General features: G+C 43.8%; 1 protein-coding gene across 8 annotated transcripts in view; it reads right to left on the minus strand.

Annotated features, from left to right (window-relative positions):
• mta2 (metastasis associated 1 family, member 2) overlaps nt 1–19,263 on the minus strand; it is a 65,881-nt gene that overhangs the window by 10,044 nt on the left and 36,574 nt on the right. For all 8 annotated transcript variants that reach the window (XM_048619693.1, XM_048619695.1, XM_048619691.1 and 5 more), the window contains 7 exons: nt 17,961–18,019; nt 13,540–13,652; nt 11,962–12,104; nt 11,108–11,324; nt 9,975–10,073; nt 9,061–9,189; nt 6,305–6,336 (listed from right to left, as the gene is read on the minus strand). In XM_048619693.1, the coding sequence (XP_048475650.1) occupies nt 6,305–6,336; nt 9,061–9,189; nt 9,975–10,073; nt 11,108–11,324; nt 11,962–12,104; nt 13,540–13,652; nt 17,961–18,019 (792 nt within the window). The remainder of the gene's footprint in view (nt 1–6,304; nt 6,337–9,060; nt 9,190–9,974; nt 10,074–11,107; nt 11,325–11,961; nt 12,105–13,539; nt 13,653–17,960; nt 18,020–19,263) is intronic.

The following is a 19,263-nucleotide window of genomic DNA, read 5'->3' on the forward strand; positions in this document are numbered from 1 at the left end:
TTCCACACAGTTACCACCCACTGGCTGAAGAAATTCCTCATCTCAGTTCCAAAAGGTCGTCACTTCATTATGAGGTTGTGGCCTCCAATCCTATTCTCTCTTACTGATGAAAATGTCTTCGTGTCTGCTCTTTCCAAGCCTCTCAGTGTTCTGTATGTTTCAATGAGATTCTTCCCATCCTTCTAAACTCCATTGAGGACAGATCCAGAGTCCTCAACTGCTCCTCATATGTCCAGCCCTTCATCCGCGGGATCATTCTTGTAATCTTGCTCCTCTTCTGGAACCACTCCAATGTCAGCACATCCTTGGATATGGAGCCCAAAACCATTCTTAATACTGGATGGTGTGTGACTTGGAGGGAAACTTGAAGGCTGTGGTAGTCCATGTATTTGCTGTCATAGAATCCCTACAGTTTAGATAGAGGCCATTCGGCCCATCAAATTTGTACCAACCTGCCAAAGAGCGTCCCATCCATATTTGTGCAATCTCCTCCTCCAGGGAGTTGTTTAATTTTCCACTACCATTCATGACTGGAAGTGGCTGGACTGCAGAGCTTAGATCTGATCTGCTGGTTTTGGGATCACTTACCTCTATCTAACACTTGCTGCTTATGCTGTTTGGAACACAAATAGTTGCATTCTGTAGCCTCACCAGACTGATACTTTGTTTTCAGGTATGCTTGTTGCTGTTGGCATGTCAACATGCTGTTGGCATGTCCTCCTGCATTCTTCATTGAACCAGACTGGCTTGGTGGTTATGGCAGAGTGGGAAATATTCTGGGCAACAAGGTTACAGATTGTAGGAAAATAAAATTCTGCTGCTTCTGGTGGTCCACAGCAGCTCATGGATCCCCAGTTGAGCTACAAGATCTGTTCAAAATCTATTCCAATCAGCAGGTATTCTCAATGTGAAGGTGGGACTTTGTCTCTACGAGGACTGTGCAGTGATCGCTCTTATTGATACTGTCATGGACAGACGCACCTGCAACCAGCAGATTGGTATATGTGAGGTCAACTTTGTTTTCTCAGTCTTGTTGGTGCTCTCACCACCTGCTGTAGACCCAATCTAGTAGCTATGTCCCTTAGGACCAGACCAGCTTGATCAGCAGTATTGCTGCTGAGCCACTCTTGGTGATGGACACTGAAATACCCCACCCATAGTATATTTTACGCCCTTGCCACCATCAGTCCTACCTCCATGTGTTGTTCAACATGGAGAAGTATTGATTCATCAGCTGAGGGAGGATGGTACATGGTAATCAGGAGATTTCCTTGCTTACATTTGACCTGATGCCATTAGACTTCATGAGGTTCAGAGTCAATGTTGAGAACTCTCAGGGCAACTCCTTCTGAACTGTGTAACATTATGCCTCCACCTTGGTGGGTTGGACAGGGCCTGCTCAGGTTTGGTGATGTCTGGGGTACTGTGTATTGCGTATGATTCCGCAGTATAACTGTCAGTCTGTGAGACAGTGCTCCCAAAGTTGGCACTGGTTAGCAAGAAGTCCTTTGCAGGGCTGTTCTTGCCATTGTTGTTTCCACTGCCTAACTGATACCAAGTGGTCAGTCCCATTTCATTCCTTTTATCAGATAATGTTTGCTTTGATCCAACTGAATGGCTTGCTCAGAATGTCAGAGGTCACTTAAGAGTCAACAATGTTGCTGTGGGTCTGGAGTCACATGGAGGCCAGACCTGTAAGGATGGCAAATTTATTTCCCAAAAAGGACATTAGTGCACCAGATAGGTTTCCACAACAATCAACAATGGTTTCACATCACCATTAGACCACCTTCTAATTCCAAGTACATTAAATCAATTCAAATTTCAGCATGTGCCTGTGATTGGATTTAAAATCAATTCTCCCAGAGTGGTAGCTCACTGTTATTACTAGCCCAGTGACACCACCTCCTCCACACTGTCTGTAGATTACTAGCCCTGTGACAATATCACACAGTCTGTAGTTTACTAGCCCAGTGACAACTCCACTACACCATCTGTAGATTACTAGCACAGAGACAATATCACACCGTCTGTAGGTTACTAGCCCAGTGACACCACCACACATTGTCTGTAGGTTACTAGCCCAGTGACAACTCCACTACACCATCTGTAGATTACTAGCACAGAGACAACACTACAGCACTGCTATGCAATCATACACCAAGCTGATTTCAGGGAGCATGGTCTGGGTTGGCCGTTTTCCTGTCACTTACCCAGTCCTTCACTCTGTTCAACAAGCACACTACCACACACCCCTAATTCTGAAACAACAGTACTTTCTGCAATGCAAAGAGTCTCCTTTGTTCATCAGATAAGAATGAGGCTGGTTTCACATTTATATAGCGTGTGAAGTGGAATACCGGTTTTCATGCTGTGTCCTACGATTGGATGAGAAAACATTATCTCATAGCCGAAGAAAATTTCTTTCAGGATCCAACACACAGTATGTAACTTGTAAAGTGGTGAATCTAGAACATATTCAAATGGAGCATTAAAAACATGATCCAACACTCCTGGTGTTTGACCAAGTATTTGCTAAAACTCGTTTCCACAGCCATATCACATCCCACGGTGACTGCCTCCGGCTCAGACTCACCCCACGTGGATTCCAACTGAAATTTCATCCCTCATGTTTTGAATCTTCCCGGGATCACATATCTCTGGGATGTTCAACGTTCCACGGACAACTGCTCTCGCCGCATCCTGAGATCCACGTTCAGTGCTATGTGGAGTCACATGCACACTCTCGACTTTTCTCTCCAACAGCATCGCACACACTGGCTCAAGGTTGCACCACTCTACAGTTCCACTTCAGCCTCCGGCTCATTCGTCATGCTATCAAGAAACATTTTCTTTTCCTTTCAGGCATCAAGGCCCATAAGATGCAACAACTCAAATATACCCATGGCCCTCTGGAAACTTCCTCTCCTCCCCTTCCCTCTGACTCCATCCCCTCTCCCAAACCCACCTCCTGTCAGGTATTCGCCATCGCTTGCAACCTTCCACTCTTCAATGCTGAATGTTCTGTAATCAGCAACGGCCTCGGCTTCATTCCTCTGCGTCGCCACCTCAACGAATTTTGGGCACGACATGACGTTGAACTCTTCGTCCACCGTCTTCGCCTCCATGCCCATTTCTTTGGACAAGAGTCCTCTCCCCATCCCTCAGACCCCTTCGCCCAGTTCCAACACTCTCCCGCCACCTGGACCCCTCCCTCTGGCCTTTTACCTGCACTCGATCTGTTCATTGAGAACTGTTGCCTCAATTTCTCTGCGCCTCCCCCCAACCAAATCCAACCTATCTCCCTCCGAACTGACTGCACTCCGTGCACTCAGATCTAACCCCGACTTTGTTCTTAAGCCTGCCGATAAGGGTGGTGCTGTTGTAGTCTGGCATACTGACCTCTACTCACTGCTGAGCGCCAGTTCTTAGTACCTCTTCCCATCTTCCCCTACTCCACCATGACGCAACAGGCCACTGTATCTACTACGGTAACTGACCTCATTTCATCTGGTGACTTCCCAACCACTGCTTCCAAGCTGATAGTCCCCCTGCCCCACACAGCTCGTTTCTACCTCCTTCCAAAAATCCACAAACAGGACTGTCTGGGCAGACCCATTGTTTCAGCCTGCTCCTGCCCCACAGAACTCATCTCTTCCTACGTTGACTCAGTCTTCTCTCTCCTGGTCCAATTCCTGCCCACGTACATCCGTGATTCCTCTTGACGTTTTATGCCGGTCTCAAAACTTCGTGTTTAGTTTCCAGCTGCCTCTTCTTTACCATGGACATGCAATCCCTTTACACGTCCATTTCCCCACCAGGAGGGTCTTAGGGCTCTCTGCTTCTTCCTGGAGCAAAGACCTGAACTGAACCAGCCACCACCACCTCCTCCGCTTGGCGAGCTCGTCCTCACCCTCAACAACTTCTCTTTTAACTCCTCTCATTTTCTTCAGGTTAGAGGGGTGGCCATGGGTACCTGCAATGGGCCCTAGTTATGCCTGTCTCTTCGTGGGGTACGTGGAACATTCCTTATTCTAGTCCTAATCTGGCTCCCACCCACAACTCTGTCTCCAATATATCAATGATATCATTGGTGCTGTTTCCCTCTCTCGCCTGGAATTGGAAAAGTTCATCGATTTTGCTTCCAATTTCCACCCTACCCTCACTTTCACCTGGTCTGTCCCTGACTCCTATCTTCCCTTCCTCGACATCGGTTTCCATTTCTGGAGATAGACTGGCCACTAAAATCCACTACAAACCCACCGACTCCTACAGCTACCTGAACTATACATCCTCACACCCTGCTTCCTGTAAAGACTCCATCCCATTCTCTCAGTTCCTCCGTCTCCATCACATATGTTCAATAAGGCCAACTTCGACAAGGGAGCCTCCTTCTTCAACCAAGGATTCCCCAGCTCCATGGTCAACAGGGCCCTCAACCGGGACCGACTCATCTCCAGCACTTCCGCCCTCACCCCTTCTCTTCTCTCCCGCAACAGCGTTAGGCTTCCCCTTGTCTTTACTTACCATCCCACCAGCATTCACATCCAGAAGATCATCAGACGCCATTTCCACCACCTCCAGCGAGATGCCACCACCAGACATATATTCCCCTCCCTTGTCCGCCTTCCACAGGGACTGTTCCCTCTGGGACACCCAGTCCACTCTTCCTTCACCCCCAACACCACCCCTCAGCCACATGGCACCTTCCCCTGTAACCGGTGAAGGTGCAACATCTGCCCATTTACCTCCTCCCTCCCCACTATCCAAGAGCCCAAATATACCTTTCAGGTGAAGCAACACTTCACCTGCACTTCCCAGAATCTAGTCTACTGCATCTGCTGCACATGATGTGGTCTCCTCTATATTGAGGAAACAAACCCTAGGCTGGATGACCGCTTTGCAGAACATCTATGTTCTGCTCGCAAAAAACACCCCGAGCTACCTGTTGCTTGCCTCTTTAACACACCACCCTGTTCCCTGGCCAACATCTCTGTCTCAGATAACAAGGTGTAGAGCTGCATGAACACAGCAGGCCAAGCAGCATCATAGGAGCAGGAAGGCTGACGTTTCGGGCCTAGACCCTTCAAGAGAAAAAAAAAATCTGTCTCAGACTTGCTGCAGTGTTCCAGTGAAGCTCAACACAAGCTGGAAGAACAACACCTCATCTTCCGCTTGGGGATCCTGCAGCCCTCTGAACTCGACATTGAGTACAACAATTTTAGGGCCTAAAATCTCCCATGTCCCAGCCCTCTACTCCACACACCAGGTCTTGTTATCATGTAGCTTGCCATTACACACTATCTATTGTTAGTCAATAACAGTTCTCATTAACAACTAATCAGCCTCCCAGCCAGATTGTTATCAACTCCTTTGTCTATCCAACTGCTCTTCTCTCTCTTCTAGCTCTTTCTTATCATTTACTCCCTATTTTCTGCATGTATGACAATGTTTTCCAAGCTACCATCAGTTCTGAGGAAGACTCACTGGACCTGAAACATTAACTCTGATTTTTTTCTTCACAGATGCTGCCAGACCTGCTGAGCTTCTCCAGCAACTTCTGTTTTGGATCCAACATTTTTTTTAAGACTAAGAGTGACAAATTGCTTTGAAATGGCAATCTTTCAGAATCTGGAATTTGTTATCTCTTAAAATATACACGCCGGTCAAAAAAGATATGGAGCCCCACTGAATGAAAGACTGGATTAACATCAGTAGAGATACAGTCAGTAACACAGGGTGCAGGTGGAGAGGGATTACAGAATGATAGCATGAAGGAAATGGATTAACATCAGTACAGCTATAGTCAGTAACACAGGGAACTGCGGAAGAGAGGGGTTACTGAATGACAGTGAGAGAGAGCTGGATTAACTTCAGTAGAGTTTCAGTCAGTAACACAGGACATTGGATGGGGGTGAAGGGGATTACTGAGTGACAGTGTGCGGGAGCTGCATTAACATTAGTACAGCTACAGTCAGTAACTCAGGGCACCTGGGGAGAGGGCTTACTTTATGAAGGAACTAGATAATGCAGAGAAGGTCAATACAACAGGACAAATCAGTGCCGAGTTTGGATCCTTTGCATCATCCCCAGCTCAGCAGTTCCTGTCTTATTCTTTGCATGACATGCAGTGCCTTTGATTAGTCAGCATTGATGGACAATCCTTTTTTTAAACTTGCTACTTGAGACTGAGGAACAGCCTGATTGCTTGTATTAATGTCTCTGTGTATTGAGTACTTTAGCTCAGTCCATTGAGATGTCATAACATATTGCACAGTCATGTTGACAACCATCCAACACTTACCACCTGCCTTACATGGATGGGACTTGGTGCTCCTGAAAAACACAAGGTGGAAATAATATTGTAAGTGTCTTTGCAAAAAAGGAATGGCAAATTACAGAGAAAGTTAAACAACTTTCTCAACATTCCTTCACCCCCAAAATGATATTCAAAGTGCACGTGACATTGGAGGTCAGAATTCTGCAAAAGGTTTTCTGCAATTGCAACAAGACAGTGCTGGGGAATCCTGTCAAACCCCTATCTTACAGGAATCCTCAGTGTACAATTTTCCAAAGTGTCCAATTTAAACACAGGAGCAAATTACAGTACAATTCTGCTAGTTACTTTGTGCACAGCTCAAACCCAAGCAGCAAGGCCACTTGCTGCCCTCTGTACTGTTGCTGAAGTTTACAGTCTACTCTTCTGTCACCGCCATCAGAATTACCCGCAGCGTCTGGTGGCACTTCAAACAAAGTCTCTATAAGAACTTTCAGGATGCTTGTGCTGGTTCATTTCTTTGTTGCTCCCTCACACATGGACCTGAGGACAGTGTATGACAAGCCAACTCAGTCCTAGGGTCATGAGCCGGAGGCTACCTCGCCACTTATTTATAATTGACTCCCACTCTTCTACCTCCTCAGGCAGTTTGGGTTGCCATTGCTTCGCTTCGGAGGGAAAAACACTTATGGGCAGCTGTTGCCTAAAGCAGAGTGCGCACTGCTGTTAACTTAAAGCTGCCAGACAACATCTCACACACCCTCATCTGAATTCCTGCTCCCTACAGGGTAACATTTGTAATTGGTGCAGCTTGTGGAGGTGGTTCACAATGCATAACACTCTTCGCCCAAACTCTATGGCATGAATTTGTGTTGCACTCCTGGGACTGCATCCTATTCTGCCTTACTAATGTGAGAACACTCTATGGAAAGGATTAATAAGACAGCCTGAAGTTTGCTGATGTTACGCTACTGTACATCTTCCTTGCATGATAATAACGACTGTTATGTTTTTGCTTGTTAAATAAGAAAGCACAAGTCAATTTAAATATAGTGATCACTGAACTATTGAAATAGGACTGACCTTAAAGCAATGGTCAGTTTAGTAACTAATTAAAAGATATCCCAGTGTAGACTGATCCATATATTTCAGAAAGCTCTAACTATTTGGTAAGTTCTTTAGAAGGAAACATTTGGAAATGCATCTTTATTTTAAAGAAAGTAGGAATCAATACGGAATAGTACAAATTGAATAATTGAAATTTTCTCTTGACTGAATAGCAATTATATGAGCGTAAAGTACAACTAGTGTTGAGATAACGACGTCACAGAGTTGTGTCAGTGGAAAATTAATTCATTAAAACTAAGTTATTGATAAGGATCAGACTTCTTAAAATGTTCCATGGAGCATATGGATTGCATTGTATAATGTACAATTATCTGGATTGTCACAAGGCAAGGAGCCTCAGAGGCCATTCAGCCCCTCCAGCATGTTCCATTGTACAAGGAGGTCCTGGCAGCTCTGCGATATATACTCCAGGTATCCACTTTTGCCCCACCTCCCCAGTTCTCTTAGTTTTCACAAATCTAATCAACTCAGATTTAACATTAACAATTCATCCAGCATAACTTGTATAGACTATGAAAGAGACTTTCAAAACTTGACCATCTTTTGCACATAGAATTCGTTCCTAAAATATCTGGCTCTAACTTTTCAGACAATACCCCATCTCCACCCCAAAAATCTCTACCTACCCATTGACTCCTCTTAATACCATCAATATTTCAATCAAATCACATCATAATTTAAGTACTAGGCAACAGACTCCCACTTTGAGTGATATGAACTTTAACCAGACTCGATGGGCCGAAAGGCCTCTTCTGTACTGTATGATTCTAACCCTAGTAGAACCAATAAAAAGCTGTATGAAGGTGCGTGTTGGACCAGATAAGCTGGATTCGTTAAACCCTAAAGCATCTGAGCTCAGAGCTGTAGTTGTTACCATGGTGTGCTCAGGATCAGATTTTCCAAAGACAGGCAATCTCATGTAGATTGTCACTTGCTCTACCTATTTGTTCTTTTATAGAAGGAGAAAACTCCACATTTCTGTGAGGAGATTCTGCATCAGTGCTCCTTCAGAGATGTGAAGCTGTACTCCCATTTTGACAGCTTTGTCATTGCACAGACTGTCAGAAGAATCAAACCACGCCCCCTTTTCACAGCAATCAGCTGCCGTATTCTGAAATTTAAAGGTTCTGTCAGCGGCTTTGACAGCTGCAGTCAAATGTTAAGTACATAAGGCAAGTGTGAGGTTAGGGTGCTGGGAGGATAGAGTGCCAGCTGGTCAATGGGGGGGTGGGGGAATAGGATGCCAGGTGGGTGGGGCAAGGCACCAGCCGGTACGGTACTAGATGGGGAGGGTGACAAAGGGGAACGAGGTAAGATGCCACATGGACAGGGTGCTATGGTGTAAGATGGAAAGGGGGCCAGATAAGTGATGCAGTGTTTAGGATGGGTAGGGGTGGGAGAAATCAAGTCTGGCAAAGGCTGGGGAGGGTGGGTGTCAGGTCTTGGCAGGCAATGGAAGATACCTAGTGCTCAACATTTACAAGCCCTTTTCTGACTGAAGAGGTATTAACACACATATCCTCTCCGACAATAACGCAGCATCAACAATTCCATGAGGTCAGGCAATGATTTGAGTCCATGGCAACTCTGGCAAGAGTTCTAACCTCTGCATGGGAACATATTGTGAGTAGTCAGCACAAGTGAATATAACTTACTTTCAACTCCATTTTGTTTGCTGAAGGTGCGTTTCCCCAGCAGGGGCAGCATTCCACGGTTAATGTTTAGGATGCTTCGGTTTGTCTCACTCGCTTTTAGAATCCTTGGTTTCACTGGACCACGTGCAGCTAAAATTTAAATACATTCAGCGTGAAATCGAGTAGTCCACATTTATCCTTACATCCAGTTCATAACAGTGCACACATCGATGGTCACATTATCCTTACAACTCTGCAAGACTGTTGGTTCAGGTAGGAATGTTGGAACAGGGCATTGGGAAGACAATGGGAAAAGAGTACAGAACAATGGGGATCTTGGGCATTCACTTCCACACGGGAAGTAGCTCAGTTTACTCAAAGAGTTTGAATGATGCAGCACAGAAACTTATTTGGTCCACTGTGACTGTGCTGGCTCTTTCAATGATCTGTCAAATTTGGCCTATTCCTTCTAGCACCTCCCCATAACCCTGTACGTTTCTCCATTTCAAATATTTATCCAATTTACTCTTTGAAAGGTAGTGAATCTGCTTCTACCATCTGTTCAGCAGCAAATTCCAGATTCACTGCTTAGGAACATTTCCTCACTCAAGTGACATATTTCTAGATTGAAAACTCATCAAAAATCTCCATTTTCACTTTCTCTCCAAAACACTTACGTAAAATAAGTGGACTTAGAAGTATCAAAATGTTATAGAAAACACCTTAATAATGCAGCATTTTGTGCAGTGCACTGGAAAGCTCAAGCCTCCATCAATGCAATCAAAAAACAAGGGAAGGTGGGATCATGCTCACAAACACCACATCCCTGAGATAAGGAGGTCACCCATGGCACTGTTCCAGAATAAGATGGGAAAATACAAAAAGGGTTGAGGGAATTCCAAATGTCATAGCTCAATTACCCAATTGCAACTTACCCAATTCGCCCAACTCCTTCATGATATCAGCTAATGTAGGACGTGCCACAGGCCGGATCCTGAGTGGTCTTATTGCTGCTTTTGGAAGTCTGATAGCACCTAAGGGGACAACAGAACCAGGTTCAAATCTCACAGCAGGTGTATGTGTGTGTGTGCGCGCGCGTGTGCGGTGCTGTGTGGGGACAAAACAGAGGAGAGACGGGAGTGGGTCAGTGAGAAGGTTCTAGAGAAAGTACATCTTCTATTTGTTAAACATCAAGAGATCATGGAACTAAGACTAAATTGGAATTCTGATCAGCCATGACCAAACTGAAAGACAGATCAAGCTCCAGATTTTGATTAGCTATGTTCTGTTGCTATTCCTCCAGTACCCTAAATGCCCAAACAAAGCTTGTCGCTCCAGATTCCCACTTCTTTCCTGAGAACTTGAGATTCAAGTTCCTAACAATCTCATTGAAGTTCCAGCATCAGTAGTGTAAGCAGGTTCTCTGACATGGGGGTTAAATCATTAAACATACAGGAATAAAGATTTCTTTAAACAGATATTCCCATTAAGTATATTTCCTCATTACTAAGATATTCATTAAGAGTCGATAGGGTTAATTGGCACGCACATGTTTTATCTTGTTTCACTGGTCAAAATGATACCCTCTTGCTATAGAAAGGTTAACCTTGCAACTACCCTCAAACACAAACATTGGATCTGATGCAAAAAAACTGCTTAAAAAAATTGTACAGTTATACAGCACTTCATCCTATTTTGTATACTTTGCACTGAACTATTTTGCAATAGCACTAACTAGTCAAGTTGGCACGTATGCAATGTCACGAAACTTTCATGCCTGAATGACAAAAACTCTCTAGGTAAAGGACACTGCTCCTGATCTCCCAATTGGATTTATTAGTAACTGACACTGATGGCTCCTCACTCTAGTTTTCCCCATCAACTGAAACATTTCCTCTACCTCTACCCTGCTGAAATCTTATTACTGGATCAGGATGCCTTCAATCTTTCTCTTCAGAAAACAGGCCCAGCCTTGTTCAGTCATGGCTGCCATCAATAGCAAGATGTTGGGGAGAGTAAAGTATCATTTGTTTAACATCTTGCCCAGTGACTGGTGGGGCCTCCTTACATTCAGTCTTGATGGCTCCGATGTTGACAGGGATATAAGGTCGCCTCGCTGCCCTCCTCGGCCGGAGGATATCATCGCATAGCCGTCGTGCAACGCGGGTCAGCTTGGTTGTCTGGAGGAGGAATGTTTGCCGGTTCTTGGCCAGGAGTTTGGAGCTGTTATATGACAGCAAACCCTGAGGATCCTGGCGGCCATATGGCCCCTTTGATCTGGGCTCCTGCAAATAAAACAAAAAGCATGGAAAAAGTTTGAAAGGCTAGCACTCAGGTAACATGCTTTAGGGTGATGATAAAGAAAAAGACACAAAGGTGATAAAGAAAGAAAAGAAACTGCAAACATGGAATTTGAAAATGACAAGTGCACAGCATGATAAACTGAATGGTTCAAGAATGCAACTTGATCAGGAAAGAACCCTCAACATTATCTTCCAAGTCAGATGCAAACTAATCTGCACTTGCAGTTGCTCTTTTCTCTTTTCCTTTTATCTTTCCAGAAGGAGTAAATGAGCCTGCCAGAAAGCGACGCCATGCTTGAGAAGTAGTGATAGCCAGCTAGACACTTAGAGAAAGAGTCCTAGAGAGGTGAAAGAGAGACAGAAACAGTTTGGAGAAAATAGGAAGGCTGAGGAGAAACAGAGGCAGAGTGGATAGCAGACATTGAGAAAAGAGGCAAAAAAAAAGAATGAAAACTATGCAGGGAGGCAGTTACAGAGAGAGAAAAAGTCTTTACCAACAAACACTGCATTGGAAGATAAAGTATTAAATGACCACCCAACTGCTTCTTCAGTACAAAGCTAAAGATAGGGCTGAATGTTATTCTGAGACAATAAAATGATAGTTTAGTTGCAATCTTACTGAAGGAGGTCGTGACTTTTCCCCATCGAGCGCTGTCGGTGTCTTTAGGCCACCGTATTTCTTCCAGTAGATCCAACAGGATGCACACAGCCGACACTGCATGTTGGGTGGTCCCCAGGCATACCACTGTGGAGATTGTGTGGCTGGAGGACAAAGTAATTTAACAGCAGTTAGTGTTTGGTCAACCAGGAAACAAATGGCTTTAAACATCAATCAAGCACCACACTTGCCCCTCCCCAAAAGTATCCAATTCACCAGGTTACAGCTCTCCGTATTTTCCTAGGGAATTCTAACTAGCAAGCACCTGGAAGCTATTGGATCAGAAGGAGTATCACAAGTGCATACTCCTCCCTACCACTCTATGCTCACCCAACATCATGACTTCAAATTAAGTAGACAGAAATTCAGGAGTGGGAATAAAAACGCAAAGTGCTGGATGAACTCAGCCTGTCTGGCAACATCTGTGTAGAGAGAAACAGAGTTAATATTTTGAGTCGACGGCTCTTCTGTCCAAACCTGTTGCGTTTCTCCAGCATTTTCTGTTGCAGTTTTTTACTTCAGGTTTCTATTATGTATTTTGCTTTTACAGGAGTGGGGATACCTGGCTCATTTCCTGCCCTCTCACCTAACTCAGGGAGGTGAAGGCCAGAAGAGCACAGAGTAAGGACCCAACATTCTTCTCCTGCCGTATTTAACAAGAGTATCCTGTGCCACTTATGCATCTGCAGAATAGACAGTGAAATTATAAAACCTAATCGCAGAGGCTTTCCACAATCGTTTTGGAATGGGCTGCACCTTACTTGATAAAGAAATAAATACTTGTACAAGGCCCTGTTGAAGAGTGCTCACTGTAATTGCATGAATGTAAGCTCCATGCCAATAATGGGCAAGAGAACCCGACAAAGTACATGGTCTATATACTATATGACATTGCAAACTTAATATGGGCTGACTTATATTTAGGTAAATACAGTAAACTAAATTCAACATACAAGCTAATCTCACATCCCTGATTAATCATGTCTGTGCCAGTTCATAAAAAGATATTTCCAATTTCCACATTTTTCTGTTCTTTCCGTATAACCCTGAAAAATTGTTTCTCTTTATGTAGTTAACCAATTCTTTTCCAAATATTCCTACTGAATCTGCTTTCACTGCCCTTTCAGGTCTTCCAGATTACAACTTGCTGTCCTAATAAATTCTCATCTTTCTGTGATTCCTTTGCCAATCATTCTTCTTCACCTTCTCTACTCTAAAGAGAACAATCCTGGTGTTTCTCGTCTCTCACTCCCTGTACCATTCTAGAAAATCCCCTTTCAGAGGCTTGACATCCTTCCTAACGTGAATGGTCGAGAACTGGTGACATAAAACAGCTTCTTTGACCTGTTCCACTATGTTCACAGATTTGTGCATGCAAACCTCCAGATCTCTGTCCCTAGAACACCTTTAAGTGGATTAAGGATGTAACAATTATAGCCTGGAAACTTGACCTTTACAATGGTTTTAATCCTGCCTGATGCCAGATAAAGTGTGAACCTTAGCCAGACTGAAAGGGACAGGGCTTTCCCCTCCACTTACTGTGACAGCTCTCGCAGGTTAGGCCAGCCGCAGATTTCTGGTATCCTGTAGCTCCATTCATCATTCCCCCTTTTGTCCCAACACATACAATCTGATTAGGGTTGGGCTTTGTACTGCAAAGCAAGAAAATAAATCGATTATTTGGAGCAAGTAAGGGTTCATGAGGAAGATGGGAAAAAAGGGAAAGAAATAAGAAATAAGATTGTTATTCAGTTAGAAAGACAGGACAACAACTTGCAGCTATGTAATGTTTTAAAGCAGTCAAACATCCCAAGCTGCTTCACACGTGGGTAATCAGACCGAAGTAAAACAAAAAACCAGCCAGGCAACCAAATGTTCGGACCAAGAGGTAGGTTTTAAGGAGCATCTTAAAGGTGGTGATAAAGAGGTGGAGGGGTTCACAGGAGGAATTGAAGAGTTTAGTGTCCTGACAGCCAGAGTTTAACAAACATAGAAATCTCAGAGGATCATAAAGTTGGAGGCAGTTACTGAGATGATGAGCAGAAGGACAAGACTTAAACATGAGATGTCATCAAAGCAGCTGGGAGCACAAAGACTGTATTCAATGGGACTGCTGCTGAAAAGGGGAGAGTGGCCAGGTCAGCAAGCTAAATGGAAAGAAATACATGCAAAGATCATTTTTCTTTATTCACCCCTGAGATATGGGCATCATTGGCTGGGCTAACATTTATTGCCCATTCCTGATTGCCCTTAAAAGTGGTTTTGAGCTGTCATCTTGAACCACTGCAGTCCATGTGGTGTAAGGAGGGAATTCCAAGATTTTGACACCATGACACAAATGGAACTTCAGAATGTCAGAGGCAGAGGGGGATCTTATAGAGGTTTATAAAATCATGAGGGGTACGAATAGGATGAATAACCAAGGTCTTTTCCCCAGGGTAGGGGAGTCCAAAACTACAACGCATAGGTTATATAAAAAGGGACCAAAGGGGCAACATTTTCATGCAGAGGGTGGTGCTTGTATGGAATGCGCTGCCAGAGGATGTGGAGGGGGCTGGTACAATTACAACATTTAAAAGGCATCTGGATAGGTATATGAATAGGAAGGATTTAGAGGGACATGGGCCAAATGGGACTAAATTAATTTAGGATATCTGGTCAATATGGATGAGTTGGACTGAAGTGTTTGTTTCTGTGCTGAACATCTCTATGACTCTTCTGAACAGCAATACAGTTCCTGGTTAATGGCTGTTTTTCAGATTGGAGAAGTATGGGGGAAATCACTGCTCTCTAGGATACTTATAGAAATAAATAGTTCTGGGGGGGGTTGGTCAAATTTATAGATTACAAAAAAATGCACAGTGTGGTTAACAGTTAGGAACTTCAAGAGATGAAAGCACAGATAAGACAGTTGGACAAAGGTGATACAGATTAAATCAGAAATATTTCCATACGGGAAGAAGAATAAAAACTTGAAGGATGGAGGAATATGGAAACTCGAGTGGTTCAGCTGGACAAACCTTGAAAGTGGAAGGACAGAGTGACAGTGATCAATCTATACAAGCCATTCTGTAGGCTGCAGCAAGAACACCATGTCCAGGTTGTGTATTCGACTTCAGAAGGGGGTGTCAAGTTCAGTTTGAAAAGAACAGAATGATGGACTAACAGGAGAAGAGGGAATTCAGGTGTAGCATAATCAGCTACCTTGACCAAGTGAATGGAAAAGCCTGTTTCTGCACTGTATACTGAATATTGCTAAGACAGAGAATTATTGAGCAGAAATAACCAGGGAGAAGTATTCTATAATATGTTGTAAAAATGAAGGAAATAAATGAGAAGGGATTATGTAAGAGCATGGAGTGGGACTATGTGGACAACTGTATGTATTCCTGTTATGCTGGTATCATTTACAATTTTAGGTCCAGGGTCCACAGCTGGATCAGAACTGAACATCCATCCTGCAATCCAAAGTTCTCTCCTTCACTGGGAAAATCAATAAATACTGGACTATATTATCATATATATCAGCCGTAGTTCAGTAATAAGCCAATGCTTGCAACCAGTACTGCTGTCAAGGGGTCAGGGCTGAGGGTGCACCGCACTGTCAGAGGGTCAGGGCTGAGGGAGCAATACACTTTCGGAGTCAGTATTGAGGGAATGCTGCGCTGTTGGATGATCAGTGTTGATAATGTGCTGCACTGTCGGAAGGTCAGCAATAAAGGAACACCGCACTGTCAGAGGGTCATTACTGAGAGAACGCTGTACTGTCAGAGCGTCTGGGCTGAGAACTGCTATGCAGTCATAGTGTAATACAGCTTGGAAACAGGCCCTGTGGCCCAAACCGGTCCGTGCTGATCATGGTATCCACTCAGCTAGTTCCAATTGCCCGCATTTGGTCCTTATCCCTCTAAACCCTTCCCATCCATGTACCTATCCAAATATTTTTAAATGTTGTTATTGTATCTGCCTCAATACTTTCTCTGACAGCCCAGTCCATATATGCACCACTCTCTGCATGAAGAGATTGCCCCTTAAGTCCTTCTGAAAGCAATTCCCTCTCACCTTAAATCCATCCCCTCTAGTTATCAATTCCCCATCCCTGGGAAAAAAACACCATATGCATTCATCCTATGCCCCTATTGATTTTATATACCTCAATAAGGTCAGCCCTCATTTTCCTATGTTTCAGGGAGAATATAGCCCTATCCGGCCAACCTCTCCCTATAACTCAGGCCTACTAGTCCTGGCAACATCCTCACAAATCTTCTTTGCACACTTTTCAGTTTAACTATGTCTTTCCTATAACAGGGTGACCAACACTGTACATAATACTCCAAGTGTGGCCTCACCAACAACTTACACAACTGTAACATAACATCCAAACTCCGAAACTCAGTGCCTCGAACGACGAAAGCCAGCATGCAAAATGCCTTCTTCATCATCCTGTCTACCTGTGACACCGCTTTCAATGAACTATGTACTTGTACTTGTACTCCTGGATCCCTCTGTTCTACAACGCTCCTCAGGACCTTACCGTTTACTGTACAAGTCCTAACTTGGTTTGACTTTCCAAAGTGCAACACCTCACACTTAACTGTATTGAATTGCATTTGCCAATCCTCAGTCCACTTCCCCATCTGATCAAGATCCCTCTGCAATTTTTGATAACCTTCTTCACTATCAACGATACCTCGAAATTTTGTATCATCCACAAACTTGCTAATCATACATTGTTATTTACGTATATGATCTGGATGTCAAAGGCCCCAGCACCAACCCCTGTGGCACAGCACTAGTCACAAGCCTCCAATTCGAGAAACAACCTTCAACCATCACCCTTTGCTTCCTACCATGGAGCCAATTTGAATTCAATTAATTAGCTCTCCCTGGATCCCATATGATCCAAGTTTCATGACTAGTCTGCTGTGTGGGACCTTGTCAAATGCCTTACTAAAGTTCATATAGATAACATCCACTGCCCTACCCTCATCCATCCTCTTGGGTACCTCTCTGAAAAATTCTAAAAGATTTGCTAGACATGACTTCCATGCTGACCATCCCCAATCATACCTTGACTATCCAAATGTTGGTCGATCTTGTCCCTCAGTATGCTCTCCAATAACTTGCCTACAACTGATGTCAGGCTCACTGGCCTGTAGTTCCATGGCTTATCTTTGCTACCTTTCTTAAACAATGAAACAACATTAGGTACCTTCCAGTCTTCTGGAACTTCACCAGTGGCTAAAGACGAAGCAAAAATCTCTGCAAGGGCCCCTGCAATTTTTTCCCTAGCCTCCCTCAACATCCGAGGAATGACTTGATCAGGCCCATGGGATTTATCCACTTTAATGCGCTTTAAGGCTGTAAACACCTTCTCTCTGGTAATGTGTATGCAGTCCAAAACATTCTCACTTGTTTCCCTTATTTCCATAGCATCCATGATTCTCTCTTCAGTAAACACTGAGGAGAAATATTCATTAAAAATCTGCCCCATCTCCTGTGGTTCCACTCAAAGACAGCCATGCTGATCTTTAAGGGGACCTATTCTCTCCCTAGCCATGCATTTACTCTTGATATAGCCATAGTCAGCACTGAGGGAGCACTGCATTGTTGAAGGGTCAGCACTGAGGTTACACTATGCTGTTGGAGGGCTGCCTATTGTATGAAATGATAAATTAATACTTGATCTGCTGTCTCAAGTTTATGTAAAACTTCCTGAAGAGCAAGATGGTTTCCTCATGTTTTGTGGCCATTGTTTATACTTCAGTTAATACCACAAACACATCTGCTTTAGCAATATCACACTGCAGTTTATCAGAGCTTACTTTAATAAAGTGCTGCTTTTTCCTACATTACAACACTGTCTACATTTTCAATGTTCTTCTTGGGATGTAAATGACACCATGGATATTCAGTCATTCCTCTAACTTAGTTCATATCCGGGCTGGGTGTCCACTTACTAGGTAGGAATGTAGACCTGCTTCAGTTTGCTGTCAGCTTCAGCTACTTTCAACCTTTTCTGTAACAGAAGGAGAGAAAATCTATGAAAGTGATGGGAGATTTCTGATGTGATACACTGCCTCACAGTCATGACCAAATTCCAACATGGCAGTTCTTGGAACTGGAACAGTTCTGACACAAGGTCAGTTCTAACAAACCTTGGTCATCCATAGTGTAGAAGGGAATGGTTTCCAAACAGGCTCAGGAGGGTGTAGTACTTCCAAATTTGGAAATGTGGGCTTAAGAGTGCAAAAATAGAGAAGATTTTGTCCAGTCAGTATCTCATCCAATACGTCTGGTTGAAGAGGTAAAAAGTAGAAGTCAGGCATGGGCTGACCATGCGTTTACAGAGCAATATCTGGGCACAGCCTTTCACCTGTATTCTTAGAACAGAATACACAACTGGCACGAGGCGTACCCACTGGAAAAGTCAATGATGAAATGGAGTCACCAAAATAAACCCAGTGCCTGCCACTGAAAGGGACCTGCCTTTCTAATTAAGCCCGGGAAGAAGGGGTTGGGATATGAAGAGAAATTAAGTTGATTAAGCCCACGTTCCCTGCAGTTTTTAATTTATTTATTCACGGGACGAGGGCATTGCTGGCTAGACCGTATTTATTACCCATCCCGAATTGCTCAGAGGGCAGTTAAGAGTCACCCACATTGCTGTAGGTTTGGAGGCACATGTAGGCCAGACCAGGTAAGGATTGCAGTTTCCTTCCCTAAAGCACATTAATGAACCAGATGGGTTTTTCCGACAATTGACAATGCATTCATGGTCATGATTAGACTCTTAATTCCAGACTGTTTTCTATTAAATTCAAATTCCACCATCTGCCATGGTAAGATTTGAACTCAGGTCCCCAGAACATTACCCAGCTCTCTGGATTAACTTGGAAGTTTGAAAGAATAAGAGGCAATTGAATTGAAAGATATAAAATTCTTCATGTGCTGAGAAAATGTTTCTCCAGCTGGGACAGCTACAACTTAAGGTCACAGTCTCACGATAAGTGGCTGGCCATTTCGCATTAAGATGAGTAGAAATTCCTTCATGTGAATTAGGAGCACAAGTAGGTCACTCACCCACTCAAGCCTGTTCAGTCTTTTGAAAAGATCATGACTGATCTAATTACTCCACATTCCTGCCTACCCCGATTATCTTTCCGTGGCTTACTAAAAATTGATCAACCTCTGCCTTAAGAATATTCAAGGATTTTCATTCCACTGCCTTTTCAAGAAGACAGTTCCAAAGGCTCATGACAC

This window comes from Rhincodon typus, chromosome 43, assembly GCF_021869965.1.
Source record: "Rhincodon typus isolate 14 chromosome 43, sRhiTyp1.1, whole genome shotgun sequence".
Taxonomy (NCBI): domain Eukaryota; kingdom Metazoa; phylum Chordata; class Chondrichthyes; order Orectolobiformes; family Rhincodontidae; genus Rhincodon; species Rhincodon typus.